Genomic DNA, 18,521 nt, shown 5'->3' on the forward strand with positions numbered 1-18,521 from the left:
TTGCCCATCCCTGATTTATGGGATCCGCAGTCATTAATTGGAACAGTAGCTACTAGCTTAGATGGGCTTTAAAGGGGAATTTGACATGCAACCCTGTCGATGTCTAGGGATGGACGGATTCACCTGCGTCTGGCTCAGTTGGATGTTTGCCAAGCCGCTGCCACTCGCAGCGCTCCGTGAGCTTCTTCACAGTATCCAATGAGCCTATGTGCCCGGCGAGAGTCTGGTGAGACCCTGAGCCTGTCCGCCCTGGTCTGGAGCCTCCATTGCGTAAATGGTGGTCATAAAGGCCCCATTGATGCAAGACTAAAGGCGTGAACAAAGCACCGGCACCCTTAAACTTGCACAAATGGGGCCTTTACAGCCACTGTTTATGCAACATGGGAAAGACGCAGTTTCTGGAGCCTTCATTGTTGTGCACAATGGAAGCTTCTGGAAATTGCGTATCTTTTACCTTGAGTAAATGGTGGCCATAAAGGCCCCTGTCATGCGAGATTAAAGGCATGAATGGAGCCTTGATTGCAACCATTTGCGCAAGGTAGGAGACATGCAATTTCCAGAGCCTCCATTGTGTACAACAATGGAGGCTTTGGAAAAGTGTTGATAGCTGCTGGGGGCCTACCAGTCTCAAAGAGTGGGCTTGCAAACACGCTATGGGTCAGTGAGTTGGGTCTGGGGGAGGGAGGATGCAGAGAAGTTTGTTGGACCCCCCCCCCCAATCTCAGCTGAGCATCTGTAGCATCACTATCCATGGCCGTTACCCATGTTCAGAGGCAGAAGCAACTAGGGAAGAGCACCGCTGCTTCATGGCCTGCTTATTTATTTCCCAGGGTCAGCTGTGAGAAAAGATGCTGTGGCAGGGTATTGGACCGGATGGACATTTGGCCTGATGCTGCAGTACTGTACCCAACATTTATTTAACTATTATACTGTATGTCTATACTGCCCAATAGGGATGCATCATGTGATAGATATGAGAGCATAGGAAAAGCCTTGCTGGACTGCAGCAGCAATAATCCATCTAGCCCAATATTCTGGTCCTAGCAGTAATCAGCCCAATGTCTCAAAACTTCACACAAGCAGAGCCTGGAAACCATGCTTCTCCCCTGCCTTTTGCCTCCAGCAGATGGGACTCAGTGGGGTGGAAGTGGGAGATGGGAGATGGAAAAGAGCCATCTCTTCAGGCTGGCCTTCAGACTAGAACTAGGCTTCCAACGCCTTTGAGAAGTTCTCCAAAATCACACAAAGGAGTGCCCCTCCCATTGACTGTTCCCAGCATCTGGTAAACCAAGCTGTAGGATGTCCAATGGGGTGAATATGATCATGTTGAAAGGGGAGATGCCCCTTTAAAAGCAATACACACTGTGCATCTTTGCTGCATACATTATGAATCAGCCCTATGAGTGAAGTCTTCTGCCAACGTCTCATTTGTAGCTAGGGGTGTCATGTCAGAGAAGTCCAAAACAGAATCAAATGAGTTCAGATTTCAATGAATCTGACCCACAGATTCTGCAGCGTGCAGGCTTTTCCTGAGTTGCACTTAAAAAAAAAAGCTTTCTGGATTTTCATGCAAATTTAGTCATTGAAAAATACATATATATATTTTTTAAAAAATGCACTGAAAATGCTCATTTTCCACTTAGGCTAAAATATGAAAATGCACATTTAGGGGGTATTCGTGCATTTTGGGGGTAGGTTTTCTACATTTTTGCATGTGCTAATTTTCACGAATGTGGATTTGCACAAATTTGGGAAATTGCAAAAAACCCTAATCCCGTCAATGAGCAGACGATGGGAAAAAAGGCACCCAACAACTCACCAAACACAGGCAGAAGGAATTACACAAAATCTGCACATCCATATTTGAAGTCATGTGGTTTCCTCTGCCGAAAGTCTTCTCTCATATATCTATATCTATATATCTATATCTATATATCAAAAAATGCATCACTGGATGCAAAGGCAGGGGGGAAATAAAGTGCTGGAGTTGCCGACCTTGTGGTTCTGTTTAAGAAAACAATGGCAAATCCATAAAGAAAGCCGTCGTTAGCACCAACCTCTACCACGCTTCCAAGTCTTCCCACCTGAGCAGTGAGGCAGAGAGCCACTCCAGCGTCCGTCCAGTTGGCACATGCGGGTGGAATTGCCAATCAAGCTCCTCCCTTCCAGGCAGCTGTAACGCACCACAGACCCAACTGTGTAGACCTCACCCAATATCTGGGCATAAGGCGGGGATCCAGGGTGACCGCAGGAGACCACTGAAACAAAGGGGACAACCAGCTGTTGAGTGGACCCAACGGTAATATTTCAGCTCAAACATTCAAAGGAAGAACAGGAAAGCTGCCTCTAACAGCCGAGGCAGTTTTGGGTCTGACCCAACCATCATTTTGGGGTCAATTCATAGGACCGCTTCTAATGCAATGAGTCCCATGTGAGTGGTCTTTTTCAGTGGATTTTGATTTGCCTTAGAATGGTGGGTCCAGATCATTCCTCCCAGAAAATCTACCCCACATGGATTGAATTCGGGACGGGGCAAATCACAGTGTGGATACTCACAATACCACTTCAACAAATTGAAGTCCGGTAAATTTGTCAGTTTGGACTGCTTCCACCATAGTAAACCAAGAAAATAAATAATTGTGTATTAGAGATGGGTGAGAAATTTGTTTGGATTGCATTTTAATGTGAACTTACCAAATTCACACTTCCTGACCCTAAACAGGAACAGAAACACATTTATACCTCGAGATCCATTTTTTCCTGAACTTCACAATGCAGTTGACAAAAAATGCATACAAAAAAAGAAATAAAAGATTGCATTTGAAAAGTGTGCACAAAAATGTGTACAAAAATGGAAAAATGAGAATCTGAGACAAAATAATAATAATAATAATAATAATAATAATAATAATGCTTTGACAGATTCACCCACCTTTCTAGATTTAATAGTCTCTCAGAGCTAAAAGTAGAAAAACAACAACAAACGACATGACATGGTGTATCTTTTTGTGGGGCTTTGCCATTTTAGACTGCAGGTGGTGGGTTTGAATGTTTTATGTATTCACCACATATACTAAACTAGCATGTTAGGGAGAAGCGCAGTCTAGAACCTTCTCTTCAGTGCTCTGTTTCAGTATCTGTAGAGATGATGGTACATGAGCAAGCATTCAAATATTCCTCTGCCCCCACTGCTGTCTAAAATGGTCCAGCCAACCAAGAGACATGCCAGCCTTCTCCAACCTGGTGTGCTCCAGATGTGGTGGAGATATGCACCCCAGATGTCTTGGACATGCTGGGAGTTAAAGTCTGGAGGGCACCAGGTTGGGGGTGGCTGACATGTACCATGTTCAACTTCTGATCTTGTGTTTAAGCTCTAAAGGCCACAATTACACCAGCATTTAAAACACACACACACATGCTCCAAATGGTGTAGTCAACCTAAATGGGCTGAAAATAGTGTTGCCTGCTAAAGAGCCATCACTGAGTAGCTTTTGCTTGTATTGTTTTCCTCTAAGTCCTGGTGTACACCAGTGGCAGCATCAGGGGGAAAAATATGTGGGTGGGGACCAGAAAGGGCAAAGGGCACTGGGGTGAAGATTTGTCCCCCATATTAGAATTAATTCTTTTCTTTTCTTTTCTTTCTTTCTTTCTTACATTTAAATCCAACCCTTTTTCTTCTGGCAAAGAACACAAGGCAGCTCACACAGCCCTCCTCCTCTCCATTTTACCCTCACAACAATTCTGTGAATAAGTTAAGGAGAGAGTCAGTTTCACCCGGTGGGGATTAGGTCTCCTGGGTGCCAGACCATACTCTATGCCAACGTTCCTCAGGTGGGTGAGCTTCATGGCCAAGTGGAATTAGAACCCCGGTAGTTTCATGGCTGAGCTGACAAATCATGGGTGCTATTGGATGAGCTTAATTGGCTGAGCTTCAATGAGCTTTATGCCTGAGTGGGGACTAGAACACAGATCTAGAACATAGATCCCAGGCAGCTAGAACCCAGGGAGCCTAATGGCTGAGCTTCATTGGTTGAAGTGGATGTTTCCTTCATGGCTGAGGTTCATTGGTTGAAGTGGACGTTTCCTTCATGGCTGAGTTTCAGGCCATTTCTACACCCACCTTTCCCCCCGGGATCATCCCTGTACGTCCAAATGGGGGAGGCAGGGATGATCCCTCCATTTTCCTGGGATAATCCTTAGGTGTAGAAAGGGCCTCAGAGGGCTTCAAGGTGGAGGGGGGCTAGAACCCAGATCTAGAACCTAGATTCATTGAGCTAGAATGCTGAGCGCTTCATGGCCAAGCTTCATTGGTCAGAACTATAACATGTGGTCACCTCCTTCATGACCAAGAATCAGTGAGCTTCATTACCAACAAGAACCTGGGTCTCCTGGGTGCCAGACAACGCTCAAACCCATCCTTCCCCAACCAGGTGCCTTCCAGATATGTTAGACTACAACTCCCAGAATCCTCCAGTTAACCATCTGGAGGGGACCCAGGTGGGGAAACTAGTTTAACCACTCTCCTCCACTGGCTTGCAAAGAGAAAGAACAGAATATTTCACTTTAATCCTAATTTTGTGAACCGCCCAGAGAGCTTCGGCTTTTGGGCAGTATAGAAATGCAATAACACAAATAAATAAATAAATATTCTAAACATATTTTATCCAAAGCGAATCTATTGATCGTGATGGAGTTAATCTTCAATTAGGCATTCTTATGGTTGCAGACTTGTTTTAATTGCCAGCTTTCAGTTCAGTTATAGCTTGCATTTGAAATTTGCCTGTGTATGAACTAAAGATTAGAATTATTAACACCTTTTTAGCACTGAAATGATTAAAAACTAAACTATGTGTTAGATTACAGCATCTTTACATAGTTTTACAGTGAATCTGTTTCTAACTTGCTATTGTAATTATTGAAAATTGTTGTATCGTTAAGCAGATTCATGAACTTTTCAAATGAGTTCTCCCTCATGTATTAAGGGACTCGATGACCACCGAGGAAAGCAAACTCCATTTTGTTCCTATTTGGGATGCGCACTATTTTGGTTCCAGATCTGAATTCTGAGCTGAAGTGGGCCAATTCGTACCAATTCGGTGTGGATCCATAGCAGGTCAGATCAGGATTGAAATGCTTTGAAGTGCTTTGGCTAGATCCAGACTGCCTTCCGCTCACCCCGCCCCCTCTTGCTCTCCACCCCCAGGTGCACACGCTGAGCTGTGCAAGTGTCCTGCTCCTTACCTGGACCTGTCGAGAGCACTGGCAGCCATCTATGCCACATTTTTAGTGTAATTCCTTAACATCCTCAGGAAATGGAGGCTGTAAAGCTGCCACATACATAACATTGCAGGCGTAAGGTCCAGATAAGAAGCAGGCAGCTCACGCGGCTCAGCTGGGGTGAGCCAGGCAAACAGCAGGCCTCCTGTTGGATGTCCAAATAATTTGGACATCTGAATCTTGCTTCAGTTCTGGATCTGGAGTAGGTCAGATTGGGGCCAAAGTGTTCCAAGGCGGATGGGGGCCAATTTGGAAGGTCCAAATCAGTCTCCAAAGCTGGTGGTTGGGTGGTGGTCTGTGCACAGCTCCAAGTCCTGTCATCCAGATAATGCAATGATTTAAGTGAGTTTAAAAATAACAAAAAAGCTATTGCTGCCTGTATGTTTCCGAGCCCAATTCAGTGTGCTGGTTTTGACCTATAAAGCCTTACACGGCTTGGGACCACAATACCTGACGGAACGCCTCTCCCGACGTGAATATACCCAGTCACTACGTTCAACATCTAAGGTCCTCCTCCGGGTGCCTACTCCGAGAGAGGTTCGGAGTGTGGCAACGAGGGATAGGGCCTTTTCGGTGGTGGCCCCCAGACTATGGAATGATCTCCCTGACGAGGCTCACCTGGCACCAACGCTGCTATCTTTCCGGCGCCAGGTTAAGACTTTCCTCTTTGCCCAGGCATATGGCAGCACATCTTAATCACCCACATGTTTAGTTTTCAATCGGTTTTTAATGCTTTATGTGTGTATGTTCTGTGTTTTAGAGTTTTAAATTTTGCATACTTGTTTTTATCTCAATTTTAGAATTTCTGTAAACCGCCCAGAGAGCCCTGGGTATGGGAGCGGTATATAAGTGAAATAAATAAATAAATAAATAAATAAATAAATAAATAAATCTTCACACTCTAAAAGCATTTATTTAAAACCAGGGCTGGCAAATAGTTTTGTTAACCTTGCTCTAATGTATCAGGAATGTAGAAGCAGTTGGAAAACATGGAGTGGCAGTCGAGGGTGGGCGAAGAGAAATGTTAGTTGTGTTCTTTAAAGCTGAAGTAATACGCTTGGCCACCTAACCCCCTCCCCCCACCTAAAGCCATTAATTCTGGAGTCTATAATTACCCAGCTACACCATTGGGAGCCGGAAGGCACGGCACTGCTCCACTGTCTATGTGCTAGCCCTATGCATGGAAGGAACATGTGAGCATGACTTTTGTAAAGCTGCTGGCAAATGCAGATTGTTTGGCTGCAGCAGCATCTCTGGCCGTGACCTCAGAGGCTCCTGGCAGCTGATGGACAAAGGTCTACCTTCTACACATCCCTGGCCTACCAGATGCTTGCTGTTGCTTATTCTGCCTGGTTGTCTGAACTCATCTAGTGTCCTACAGCTGGAGCAAACAAAATAGCTGGTGCAAAGAGTTCAATGAGAACAGCTAACCCAGCAAAGGTCTACAAGAGGACTGAGGGATTATATATGGGCAGTTCCTGATTCAGCAGTTGCAGATGGATCTTCCTCCATAGTAGACCCTGACTCCCAAGAAGAACCTTCCTGCTGAGCAAACCCTGGGCGAAAAAGGTCTTCTGGTGACCAGCTGTGCACTGGTAAGATGTAGGAAAAGAGTCAGAAACCACAGCAGGGCTTGGGATGGGGCGAAGACTTCAGGAAGGACATTATTATTATTATTATTATTATTATTATTATTATTATTATTATTATTATTATTATTATTATTTATATAGCACCATCAATGTACATGGTGCTGTACAGATAACACAGTAAATAGACAACACAGACATCACTGCAATGGGATGGCTCAGGCAGTTCCATGTCTTCTGTGGGCATGGAGTTTGTTGGGGAAATCCCACACCTTCTCCTTCTCCAAAGAGGTCTCTTCTGAGTTGGGCCGGGCCAGGAGCCTGACACCTACACTCTTTTGTTAGGAGATCTTTCTAGATGAAATTAACCAGGGCAGGTCACAAATGTGCAGTTTGTGAAAAAAAGGATGCCTCACCATATACTGCTGCAAGGGGCATTCAATCTGTTCTGCTTGGAAAGGTTCTTAATCTTGCTTACCCACTCCACCCTTTTTCCTGTTCCGATGGATTCTAAAAATCCTAACGGCAATATCCTAATGGTGGAATATGCAAACCGTACTCTGTAATAACAAAAAAGCTATTGAATGAATGTGTTTGCATATGAGGGCGCTTTTGGTTTGGTTTCTTAAGATCTTGGCTCTGAGCTGCAAGTAAGATCGTGCCAAGATTTCCAAAGAGATGCTCTGAGAGCTAACACTTAAGAACTCATGCTGTGGCAAATAATTTAATAACTGATCCTCCAGGAATTACACCTAAGCTAAAAACCTGCAGCAGTGACAGCACTTTTAAGGATTAACAACTTCTAGTGTGCCAGATTTCACTAAAGCATGATTCACCTATCTTAGTAGGGTATTTTTTAAAAAGAAATTGATGGAACCTAGAAATAATATCTCTTGGCACTTCTCTCCACAAAGATTAGATAAATTTTCACCCCATGGAATGTCTTTTATCAACATGGGGGATGATGCCATCTCTTACCATTAACTGCTTCTGCTGAAGCAAACATTACCTAGGATTTGGCATTACCTGTACATTTCCTGCTCTTGCTGGTGGACACTGGGTAGTCACTGCAAATATCTCTTTTCCTAGTCATAGACAATTAAGCCTTATTTAGAGTGACCAGTTGAAAAGGAGGACAGGGCTTCTGTACCTTCCACAGTTGCACAGAAAAGGGAATTTCAGCAGGAGTCATTTGCATGCATTCAGCACCTGGTGAAATTCCCTCTTCATCACAACAGTTAAATCTGCAAGAGCCCTGCCCTCTTTTGTGTCTGGTCACTCCAGCATAGCTCCTGCAGCTTTAGCTGTTCTGATGAAGAGGGAATTTCACCAGGTGCTGCATGCATACAAATGATACAGTTTATACAATTGTTAAAGATACTGTCCTCCTTTTCTCCTCCTTTTCTCCTGTCCTCCTTTTCATATGGTCACCCTATACTTATTTGGGAAGAGGGGGCTCCTCATATACTCATACCATGCCTAAGAGATGGAAGGCCTCAAGTATTCTCCAGCCTAATAGAGTGACTTAACAAGCAATGCATTCAGTATGTAACTAAGCACCAAGAAAGAGAGATTGCAGTGACAACCCTGGTTTCCCCCCAATGAAATCTCATTCCTAAATCAGACCACAGAGAGGCACACTACTGAACAGCCCTTCCAAAATAACACGGGTGAAGACTCTGTCATGACCCGTGATGAACAGGCTCCCTTACAACCAGAAGGGTTTGAGGACTCCACTTTCAAACCCAGAGCAGAACCAAAGATTTCCCCAGCCCCAGTTCCATGTAACGCAGGCATGGCCCTTTAAGAGTAATGCTTCCCGCTTGAGGGTGGGCTTAGAATCCCTGACCTATCTGGAGCTTATTTACACCTTCAGTTGGCTCTAGACCAGCCTTCCTCAACCTGGGGCGCTCCAGATGTGTTGGACTACAACTCCCAGAATGCCCCAGCGAGCTGGCTGGGGCATTCTGGGAGATGCAGTCCAACACATGTGGAGCGCCCCAGGTTGAGGAAGGCTGGTCTAAACCTTTGCTGAAGTAGCATCCTTGTCTCCCTCCTTCATGGATGGGGAAGAAATTTGTTCAGTTCACAATTTAATGCACATTTATATAACTGTCTGCTCTTGAACCACTATGTGAACCAAAACTCAGTGAACTTCTCTGAATGTTGCAATGGTCCTCTCCAATAATAATAATAATTACAACTGCATACACGTATATATTCTGGATCCACCTGACATTCAAAATATTAAGGTTGTTTGCAAAAAAAAAAAGCCTGAACTCTTTCACCATGATATACCCCACCCCCTGCAATTGACGTTGCCTCACATAGGAAGGACTCCAGTGAACTTTTTATTTATTTATTGCAGTATCCAGGAATAGAGTTGTATGAACTGCTTCCCACAACACTGAGAATTTTTGTTAGTCTTATATGTGTATAAACACACACAAAAAGGCTCAGTCCAGACAGTACGTTTCTCAACGGTGGTTTTAAAACTCCATGGTGTTTTCATACCACCATTGAGAAATGTGTTGTCTGGAGGGAAAACTCCACTCCACGGTGGAGGGTTTTTGTTTTTGTTTAGAAAACACTCAACGTTGTATGTCCGTGCTGAGCAGAGGAGAGTTCCTGCACAATGATGGTGTTGTGTGGAGGGCACCACGGAGTTTCCCCATTGTGTTGAGTTAACTTGTCCCACTGGCTACAGAGTTCCCTGGCAAGAGGGGCAAAAGGAGGGAGTTCCGCTCTAGCAGAGCTGCTGGGATTGTTTGTTTGTTTTGTTTTGCAGCAGTGGCTTATGGGATACCATCAGGAGGACGAAGGGAGGAAAGAGGGTGGAGGAACTGCCAATCAAACTTCACAATGGATTTTACTAGGGATGTGCTCTGCTTCTCCTTGAACCGGAGAAGCAGGAGCGGAGTGGGGGGCTTCGCCTACCCTTAAGGCGGAGGCGAAGAGGATTGGGGGGCCGGCGGAGTGTGGCGAAGAGGATCGAGGTGAAGGCGGATCCTTCGCCTCGATCCGGAGCTCCGCCAGAAAGGTAAGCTGGGTTTACCGGGCCCTGCCGCTGTCGCTGTCGCCCATGCAGCGACAGCGGCAGGGCCCGGTAACCCCCCCCTCCGTCCTCTCCCTTACCTGCGTCTGTCCGCGGTCCCTCGGCTTCTTCAATTGAGCCCATGGCTCAACCAGGAAGTCTAGGCCGCACTTGCGGCCCAGACTTCCTGGTTGAGCCACGGGCTCAATTGTAGGGTGACCAACTGTCAGGATTTCCCCGGATTTGTCCTGGTTTTTGTTCTTTCCATGGTGTCAGGGGGGATTTTCTATAATTTTCAATAATGTCCTGGAATGACACACCTTCCTCTTTAAGGCTGCCATTAGCATGGCAGGAGGGAATGACATGCTTTCTTGAGGCACATCATTCCCCCACCCCGAGCTCCAATTGAGGTCTTAAAGGGGAAAGTGGGTCATTCGTGGACATTATAGAAAAGGCCCCAATTGGAGTGGATGGTGGTGGTGCAGAATGAAATCCTTTCCCCTCCTCCACACCAATCGGGTTCTTAAAGGTGGTGGGGGAATAACGTACTTTCTGCAGGACTCAGAAAGCTGCTTCCCCACACACACACACTAGGTGTCCTCTTTTTTGGTTTCCCAAATATGGTCACCCTACTCAATTGAAGAAGCCGAGGGACCGCGGACGGACACAAGTAAGGCCCCCTCCCCCTTGGTCTCTGTAGGTAAGGGATTGGAGGGAGGGGGGCCTTACCTGGTGCCACTCCCCTCCACTGCGGAGCTCTGATTCGGAGCCGGAGCTCCGCGGCGAAGAGGAGCGGACTATGGGCGGAGCGGTGCGGAGCGGGCCGATCCAAAATTTTCGGATCGGCCCACGGGGCGGATTGGGGGGTCCGTGCACACCCCTAGATTTTACTCAACTCCATGGTAGGCCAAAGTCACACAACAGTGGAGTTAGGAGTGTCGGGAGTGCCCTCTAAAACTCAACCACTGAATGGAGTTTTCCCACTGTGTAGAGAAACGTGTTGTCTGAACTAAGCTAAATACTGGTTCCTTCAACAGTCCTCCACAGGAGCTTTCCAATTTGCCTTGAAATTTTCTTTTCGGCTCAATTGGACAGTGGCTCTCGTCTTGAGTCTTCTGAGTTTGTCCACTATGTGGAACGTTCTTCACCAATTCTAGGCTTCCAAGATGGCATACCTTCTGGATGAAATGTAGAAGACTATGCCCACCACACAGCATGGCTAACAACGTGTTCCACTGTTTTCTGTGGGTCCCAGATGATGTGTTAAACCCCCACAAAAGATCCCACCCACCCCCAGTTTCATCAAAACTCTTCAGTTTCCTTGCAATTTCTCTTGACATTTTTTTGTGTTCAAGCAGGAAGTTCCGAATTTCCCCTGAAACCTTGCGTGGGGCAAGACCTGGTGGTCGCTTTGGTTTTAAAAAGAGTAGCTGTTCATTGTCATTTGTCCAAAATTTCTCAGTCGTCCTCAAAATTAGCAATATGGGATTCACTTATCAATTTCCCGTAGTGGCAAGGTAGCATGCTGATAACGTCGGGGGAATGAAAGGTGCCAAAAAAGAAAAGAAAAAGTGCTTTGCTTCTTTAATTGATTAACGTGAGGGGAAGAGGGGAGGAAAAGCTTGAATTAAAAATAAAAATAAAAATGTGTTTAAAAAGGGTGAGACTTTGGACCATCCTCAGTTGAAAGACAAAGCTCTTAGGTCTCCCCGGGCAATAACGTGCCTCTGAAAGTCATTTTTCATACTGATTTGGCAAACTGTCTGTGCAACCAGTTTCTGTCCTAGGTCTACTCCCTAGATAGTGGACTAGACTAAGTTGCCCCCTACTTCTTCTAGGAGTGGTTGAGGAATAAAACTTGGCTAATTTCTACATGAAACAACCTGATCTGAGTCTCTTGGAATAATGTGAAAAATGGAACTTAGCCATCACTGGATTTTAAAAATATGCAGGTTGATGCAGAAATGCAATGGGGCAGAATTATGGGTAAATAGCCATGGAAGTGATACAGGCCAGGAATAGGCAGGGTGCATCCATCCCTCAATCCTACAAACTGGACTGACTCTTTGGAGTTTTATGTGTACACTATCCTCTCCCATTTAATTTTGGAGGTGTGGAGAACATCTGTGCCCAGGAAATGCTTGCCATGGAGATGAGAGCTGATTTCTGTGCTGGCCCTAGCAAACAAGAGAATTTTCAGCCCCTAATATTACCCTCAACTCAGAGCCTGAGTTGAACACCAGGGAAGCAGCAGCTGCTCGATGCCTCTTGTTAGTTATCTTTGCTTATCACCTCTGGTGGCTAATAGTCCCAGCTCCTCTCCCTTCCAGTCTGTAAGGAATATTAGCTGAGCTAGAAGTTCTCCATCCCTGGAGCTTCACAAAATGACTGGCCAGGGCCAATGCATAGTGGAAAGCATATAATCCAGGGGGTGGAGGGTGGGACAGGGAAATGACCTTGGAAGTGAAGAGGCCAAGAGCAGTTGTATCTGCTGTCCAAAGTTGGGGCTGGCCAGCTGCACATGGCTATTGCTCTGACTAATACCCTCTGCTGCCTCCTCCTCCTCCTCCTCCTCCTCCTCCTCCTCCTCACAGCACATGGCAACTCCCATCAGCCTTGACTCTCAGTTTGATGAAAACTCAAATCCTATGCTCAGAATCCATCAAACTCAGAAAGGTGAGGCAAAATAAAGCCTTCCAACTTGGTTTTGAGATTTCCCCCCACCTGCACCCCTAAGAACGTAATTTGTTTCCTCAGCAACATTTAGGTGAATCAGCACAGAATGTTTCTATTTTAGTAGGCCAGCTTTGTGTGCATGGTGGGGGCCGACATCTCAGAGAAACATTTGCAAAACATATACGATTAGGGAACTCAGCCTCTGAAGCAAGGGTGTGGAACGTCAGGCCCAGGAACCAAATCTGTCCACCTGGGGAACCCCAAAAGCCCTTTCAGGGTCCACAGAAGTCCACACCCTCCTGCCCCCCCCCCCCAACCATTGGGTGATTCCCCAGCTGATGCCTCTCCTAAGGCTGATTATTGGCAGCGAGAGCTTTAAGCAACAACACGCTGGACCCTTCTGCATTTTTGCTCCTGCCTCTTTTGCCTTTGGCTCCACCCCCCCTGGCACACCCCCCCCCCCCCGAGAACTTTCCTGAAATGGAGTCCAGGCTTTGGGCTGAAAGAGGTTCGACACCCTGGCTCTAAAGGAAGCCAAACAACTTACAATGACACACTGGGAGCGGCCGATCCCAAGTGCCATCCCCCTGACAGGTAAGGACATGGGTGCCCAGTAAGTAATATCCATGGTTGCACTGATAAGAGACTGCCGTTCCAAAGCTGTATCTGTGAGGCCCACTCGGCTGCACTTGTCGGACGCTGTTTTCCAGGTGCCCGGAGTCAGTACAATTTACAACTGCAAGCAAATCACAGGAGAAGAAAAAAGAAAAAGAAAAAAACAGAGGGTGTAACAAAGGGGAAAGAAGGAATTCTTTAATTTTTAAACTAAAGTCAGGTAAAAGAGGGACAAATTCTTATTGCATTTTCTCCTCCAAAATTTGGTTTCCTTTCCATAAAGTCTTGGAATTATTATTATTATTATTATTATTATTATTATTATTATTATTATTATTATTTCATGTGTGACTACAATGTAAAGTTGTTAAAATTAGTCAAACGCTTGGGAGAAGGCCCCCAATCCTGAACAGAAGTGTAGGGTAAAATATATATTGGTAGTGAGATTGTTCCAGGATTGGGGTCTCATCTCATCTCCCACCAAGAGAGGAGAACTGTACGGATTTGGGGAAGGGGGAGGGATACGGGAGGCAGATGATACAGGAGCGGAGGGAGAGGTGTGCTGGAGTTGAGGGAGGGCCAAAGAAAGGGAATTCGAGAAGTGAACTTTAAATATGATGCTAAAAGCAGATAAAACACCCCTAGAAGGTTGAAGAACAAAAACACAGCTGTGTGCGGGGGGGGGGGGGGGGCTTTAGGCTAGGGCCAGTTTGGTCACCCCTTTTCACCCCTGGGCCTGGTTAACATGACCCTCTTAAATATTTATTCATTTCTTAGATTTTATTTAACATGTCTAAAGGTGCCTTCTCTCTTTCCTGCCTTTAGGCCAACGACCCTTAAGATTGGGTTACAAAGTAAGTGAGCTGCAAGAACAATCTGAATTTCAATAGAATTACAGTCCATCAATTAAGCTACATTTAAAAACAAAAGCAAAAACAATCAGCAACACATTTATTTATTTATTTTTAAAAAAGTCATCTCTCAGCTCCTGACCATTTGAAAAGTCCTGGCTTTCTTTTTCTTTTTCTTTTTTTTAATAACCCTTGACTCAGTTCCTGAAAATCATCCCAGGGGTGGCAGACTGTGTACTTCTACAGAATGTTGGTGCCAGAGGAAGGGAGAAGGAAGAGGTGGTTAAAAATAATAATGAATATCTGTATTTTTATAGGAAATTTAAATTATGTAATATTGTAGAAACAATTTACATAGCACCCACATTTTGGACACCTAGAAGGATGAACAATGATTAGCAATGTTAACTATTTGTTAGAAAGCATTTATGCTTTCTAACAAAAGGCACACATTTAGGATTTGTTTTGACACTTTCAATTCATTTTAATATCTATTTTCAAATATGCATCGTTTAATATCTATTTTTTAAATATACAGCATTTATTTAGTGCCTCTGAGGAAGACATGTGATCGAAATGCATTGCGCATTCTTCACAAACTATGTTGTTGCTTGCAAGCCTCACTTTGAGGCCCATCTTTTCCTTTGCTCTTTCATTTTTTTGGCACTCTTTCATCTCCTGTTTGCCTTTGTCAAGCAGGAGGGTGCCACAACTGATAAGGCCCTGCTCCTTGGAATGTGACAGGAGGTAGATTAATGTGTGTTGACTGAACAGGTCCCATGGCTGGTTGATTGTGAGTCCAAATCACAGCTCAACGCACATGATATAAAACTGAACTCTATACATCTGTGGGACCTCCCGCCTTCCCTTCCCTTTACTTGTTCTGGTGCATTAAATTACCATTATTCTTTAATGACAATATAACTCCTGGTGGGAATCTACACTGGTGTTATTCTAACGCTTTGAATAGGTTACTGTGATGCATAGCGTCACGTGACCCTGGGTCTCCAACGTTGTAAATGAGTCACACTTACAGGTTCTGTTTCTTAGTTCCAGCGTGGCTGCAAATTCATGTGCCTTGTCCTACCAGTAATTCTCCTCTCGCAACCCAGAGCTGCTGAGTTTGCTCCTCCCACTTCCTGTTCTCCTTCCTTCGCCCCGTTTGCTATCTTATCTGTTGTATGCAAAGGACTCAGAGGTTTTCCACCTTAGAATCTGCTTTTATTGTGAAGTACTCCCATGCATCCTGCCTTAAAATTTGAATCAAATTGGGTCATCGGTTGATTTTTTATGATTTTTTAAAAAACATTTCCTCCCTCTTTGCAAGGAGCTGTAGCTCCCTGCAGGAAAATTAACAAGGGTCCAAAGTCCAAAACTCATGACCAGCGCGGCTGCTGCTAAAACTTTTCTATTTGGTCTCCCATCCCAACCCTGACCAGACCCAACCCAGCTTAGCTTCAGCAAAGTGGCTGGCTCCTGTGCATTCAGGCAATTCTCTGGGACTTGTATTAAGATCTTGCCCTGCACTGCTAGCTAGGAATGAGGCAGGCAGTGGGCGGAGCAAACCCAGCAACAAAAGGATTTAACCATGTGCCCTGCAGTAACATTACAGCTACAGAGAACCGATACAGAGAACCACGTTAGAAGGGACACTAGCAACGGTATAAGGCTAGTGTAGATCCGGCCCTGGAGAGGCCCTATTCATTCTCTATTGCCTGATAATTATTATTTTTTATCACCAGCAAATGTGTGGCCCAAAGTAACGTTGAGGAGTTTCCTCCATGACTTCTGAATTGCAGTCAAGCTGAACTATCATTGTTCTTTCAGCTTAGCATGTCTAAAGGCGCCTTCTCTCTTTCCAAACCCTGCTACGCTGCATGGAGAGGAAGGTCATAATGGCAGCAACGGTGGTTCCATTCTTCTCTACAGGATGCTGCTGTGAGCTGCAGAACACTCAGGGTTTTGCAGGAGCCCTACAACATTCAGAGCTCAGAGATGGGGATTCCCCCCCCCCCCCCCCCGCAAAGGGAGGGTTAGACTTACTGCGGCAGACAGGCAAGGTGTTACTCCACTGGCCATTTGCCAGGCACTGGGACTTGGATGACCCTTCCAGGCGGTACCCAGTGTTGCACACAAACTTGGCCACGTCATTCAGGTTGAACTGGTTGCCCTGTGTCAGGCCGTTGGCTGGGTTGCCTGGGTGACCGCAGGTGATGGCTGCATAGAGAAAGCCAAGATGTCATTCACCCCCCTCTTATCGTCTGGCTGAAATGGGGATGCATTCAGGCAGAGAGCAGAATGCAGCAAGGGGCTATGGGCAAATATTCTCAAGCACCTCTCTCAGAGTGAGCGACTCTCCTTCAAAGCCATCCCTGCCCAAACCACCCCGTTCTTCATTTTCTTGTGTGCTGTGCTTGTTGGTATGAAGACCCACAAGGACTGAGCAAACTGCACCCCCCCACTGCCTTCCCATTTCAGCTATTGTTCCAGAGGGCACTGGGGGGGGGATATTCAAGGATTTGCAGGGAATTCAGGCTAACCGGGTGGGGGTGGGGGTGGAGGCAGCAGCCCTTCTTTATATAACCCACCTCTGTCTGAGGCCTCATCTATACCAAGCAGGATATAGCACTATGAAAGTGTTTTAAAAGTGGTATGTAAGAGGCAGGAGCCACACTACTGCTTTATAGCAGTATTGAAGTGCACTGACAACTGTTGGGGCCCACTGACACACACCATATTCTGCTTTCATAGTGCTATATCCTGCTTGGTGTGGCTCCTGCCTTTTCTATACCACTTTCATACAGCTTTCATAGTGCAATACCCTTCTTCATGTAGATGAGGCCTGACTTTGTTATTGCTAGGGATGGGAGAAACATTGATTTTCGATTTATGTCATAAGGAAGGATGGCAAAACCAAACTGTCAGGCTTCTACCTCTCTGCCATCTCCAGTTTAGGCTACTGTACATTGATCATTAAGCCACCCATGCTAGAAACGGGGAATTTTCAGAACCCAACTCACTGGCCCTATTTGGATGTGTGGTGGAAGAGGGTGGCGAGGCTGCAGGGTAGTCACTGCCAAATACTTCGTGTGCTCCTGCCGCACAATCATGGAACCACAGCATGCGGAGTGGTTATGCTTCGCTAACCACCCCGCTAACCTCTGCAGCCCACCAGCCCACTCCAACATGCATCTCAGTGGCTCCTGCGGCAGAAACAGCCACAGGTGGCCATGAAGGAGCTGTTGCAGCAGCGACCAACTCCCTGCTGGGCCATGGCAGGAGTGGTGGCTGGCCTGGGGGGTCACTGCTGCTTCAGGGGGGAAAGGGGAAGTTTTGGGTGGGGCAGTGTCGGCTTGGCCAGCACCGGATAGTAAATGGTAACAAACGGAGCTGAAAAACAGATGGAAACAGATGTAAAATAGCTTTTAAAGAGTAGCAACAAGGAGGAACTTTTGGAAGGACCAGAGAGAGTCATAATAGGCTTCTCTCCCCTCCAGCGCCACAGGCCATGAAATGGCGAGATGAGGAGGCTCTCGAAAGCCTCGCAGTTCCCAAAATGCTGCTCTGCGCAGGTGCAGATCCCACGCGTGTGACTGCAGAGAGAATATAGAGGACAAGAGTTTGTGTCTTGTCTCTGTATCATACATCTCAACTGGGATGCTAGCCACACACGCCACACCACAACCCCCCACCCTTTCTATTTTCGGATTTTGCTAGTTCCCACAGACACTACTGATAGACTGAGGTTTGCTGGCTCATTACTTTACTTCCACACATACCAATAGAGCGAAGTACCTATCCTGTCCCCTTCCGGTGAGATGATTTCCCCACTCTCTAGTGGGTTCACAACCTACTTCTCCCCTGAACATCTAAAGATGCTGCAACCGAGGCACACGCTGGCACAGCCACGCTCTTGCATGCCGCACACAACCCTAATAATACACAACTCTGTAATAGAGACAGCCACATACTTACGCACACAGACAGGAGTCTTTCCAGACCAGCGATGGTCTTGCTGGCAAATCCGGACAGACATCCCGATGAGCCGGAAGCCAGGGTTGCACTGGTACACCACGCTGCCCCGGTAGTTGTAGTTCTCACCATTTATCTGACCATTGACGATGAGGCCAGGTTCACCGCAGTGACCCGCTGGACAGAGTCCAAACCAGAAGGGGGGAAAAAGACATCAGGCAGAGCTGCTAGTTATGCCAAGGCAGAATACGGTCCTCTGAGCCTGTACCAAATGAGTCCTGAATTATAGACGTGGCAAATGCACACAGGTGTCACTGGAAATCCCCCACCAAGAAAAGCTGGGTTCGAAACCCATGTGAAGCTGGTGAGGAAAAAGTGAGTGTTGTTGCAATGCCTGGGAGTGGGTTTATGGAGCTGGGAACTGGGTTTTGACATTAGGACCTGGTAGCAGAGTGTGGCTCACATCCTGCCTAGTACTGCCTGAACTGCAAGGGACTGAATGGGAGT

The 18,521-nt window shown here is 46.1% G+C and overlaps 1 protein-coding gene across 1 annotated transcript in view; it reads right to left on the minus strand.

Moving 5' to 3' along the window:
- The window catches only part of CSMD2 (CUB and Sushi multiple domains 2), a 784,677-nt gene that overhangs the window by 40,476 nt on the left and 725,680 nt on the right, over positions 1 to 18,521 (minus strand). Inside the window, exons 53-56 of the mRNA XM_063140724.1 lie at positions 18,018 to 18,191; positions 16,086 to 16,259; positions 13,124 to 13,312; positions 2,085 to 2,258 (exon numbers count right to left, since the gene is read on the minus strand). Coding sequence (XP_062996794.1) covers positions 2,085 to 2,258; positions 13,124 to 13,312; positions 16,086 to 16,259; positions 18,018 to 18,191 — 711 coding nt within the window. The remainder of the gene's footprint in view (positions 1 to 2,084; positions 2,259 to 13,123; positions 13,313 to 16,085; positions 16,260 to 18,017; positions 18,192 to 18,521) is intronic.

Source organism: Elgaria multicarinata, chromosome 13 (assembly GCF_023053635.1).
Source record: "Elgaria multicarinata webbii isolate HBS135686 ecotype San Diego chromosome 13, rElgMul1.1.pri, whole genome shotgun sequence".
Lineage (NCBI taxonomy): Eukaryota > Metazoa > Chordata > Lepidosauria > Squamata > Anguidae > Elgaria > Elgaria multicarinata.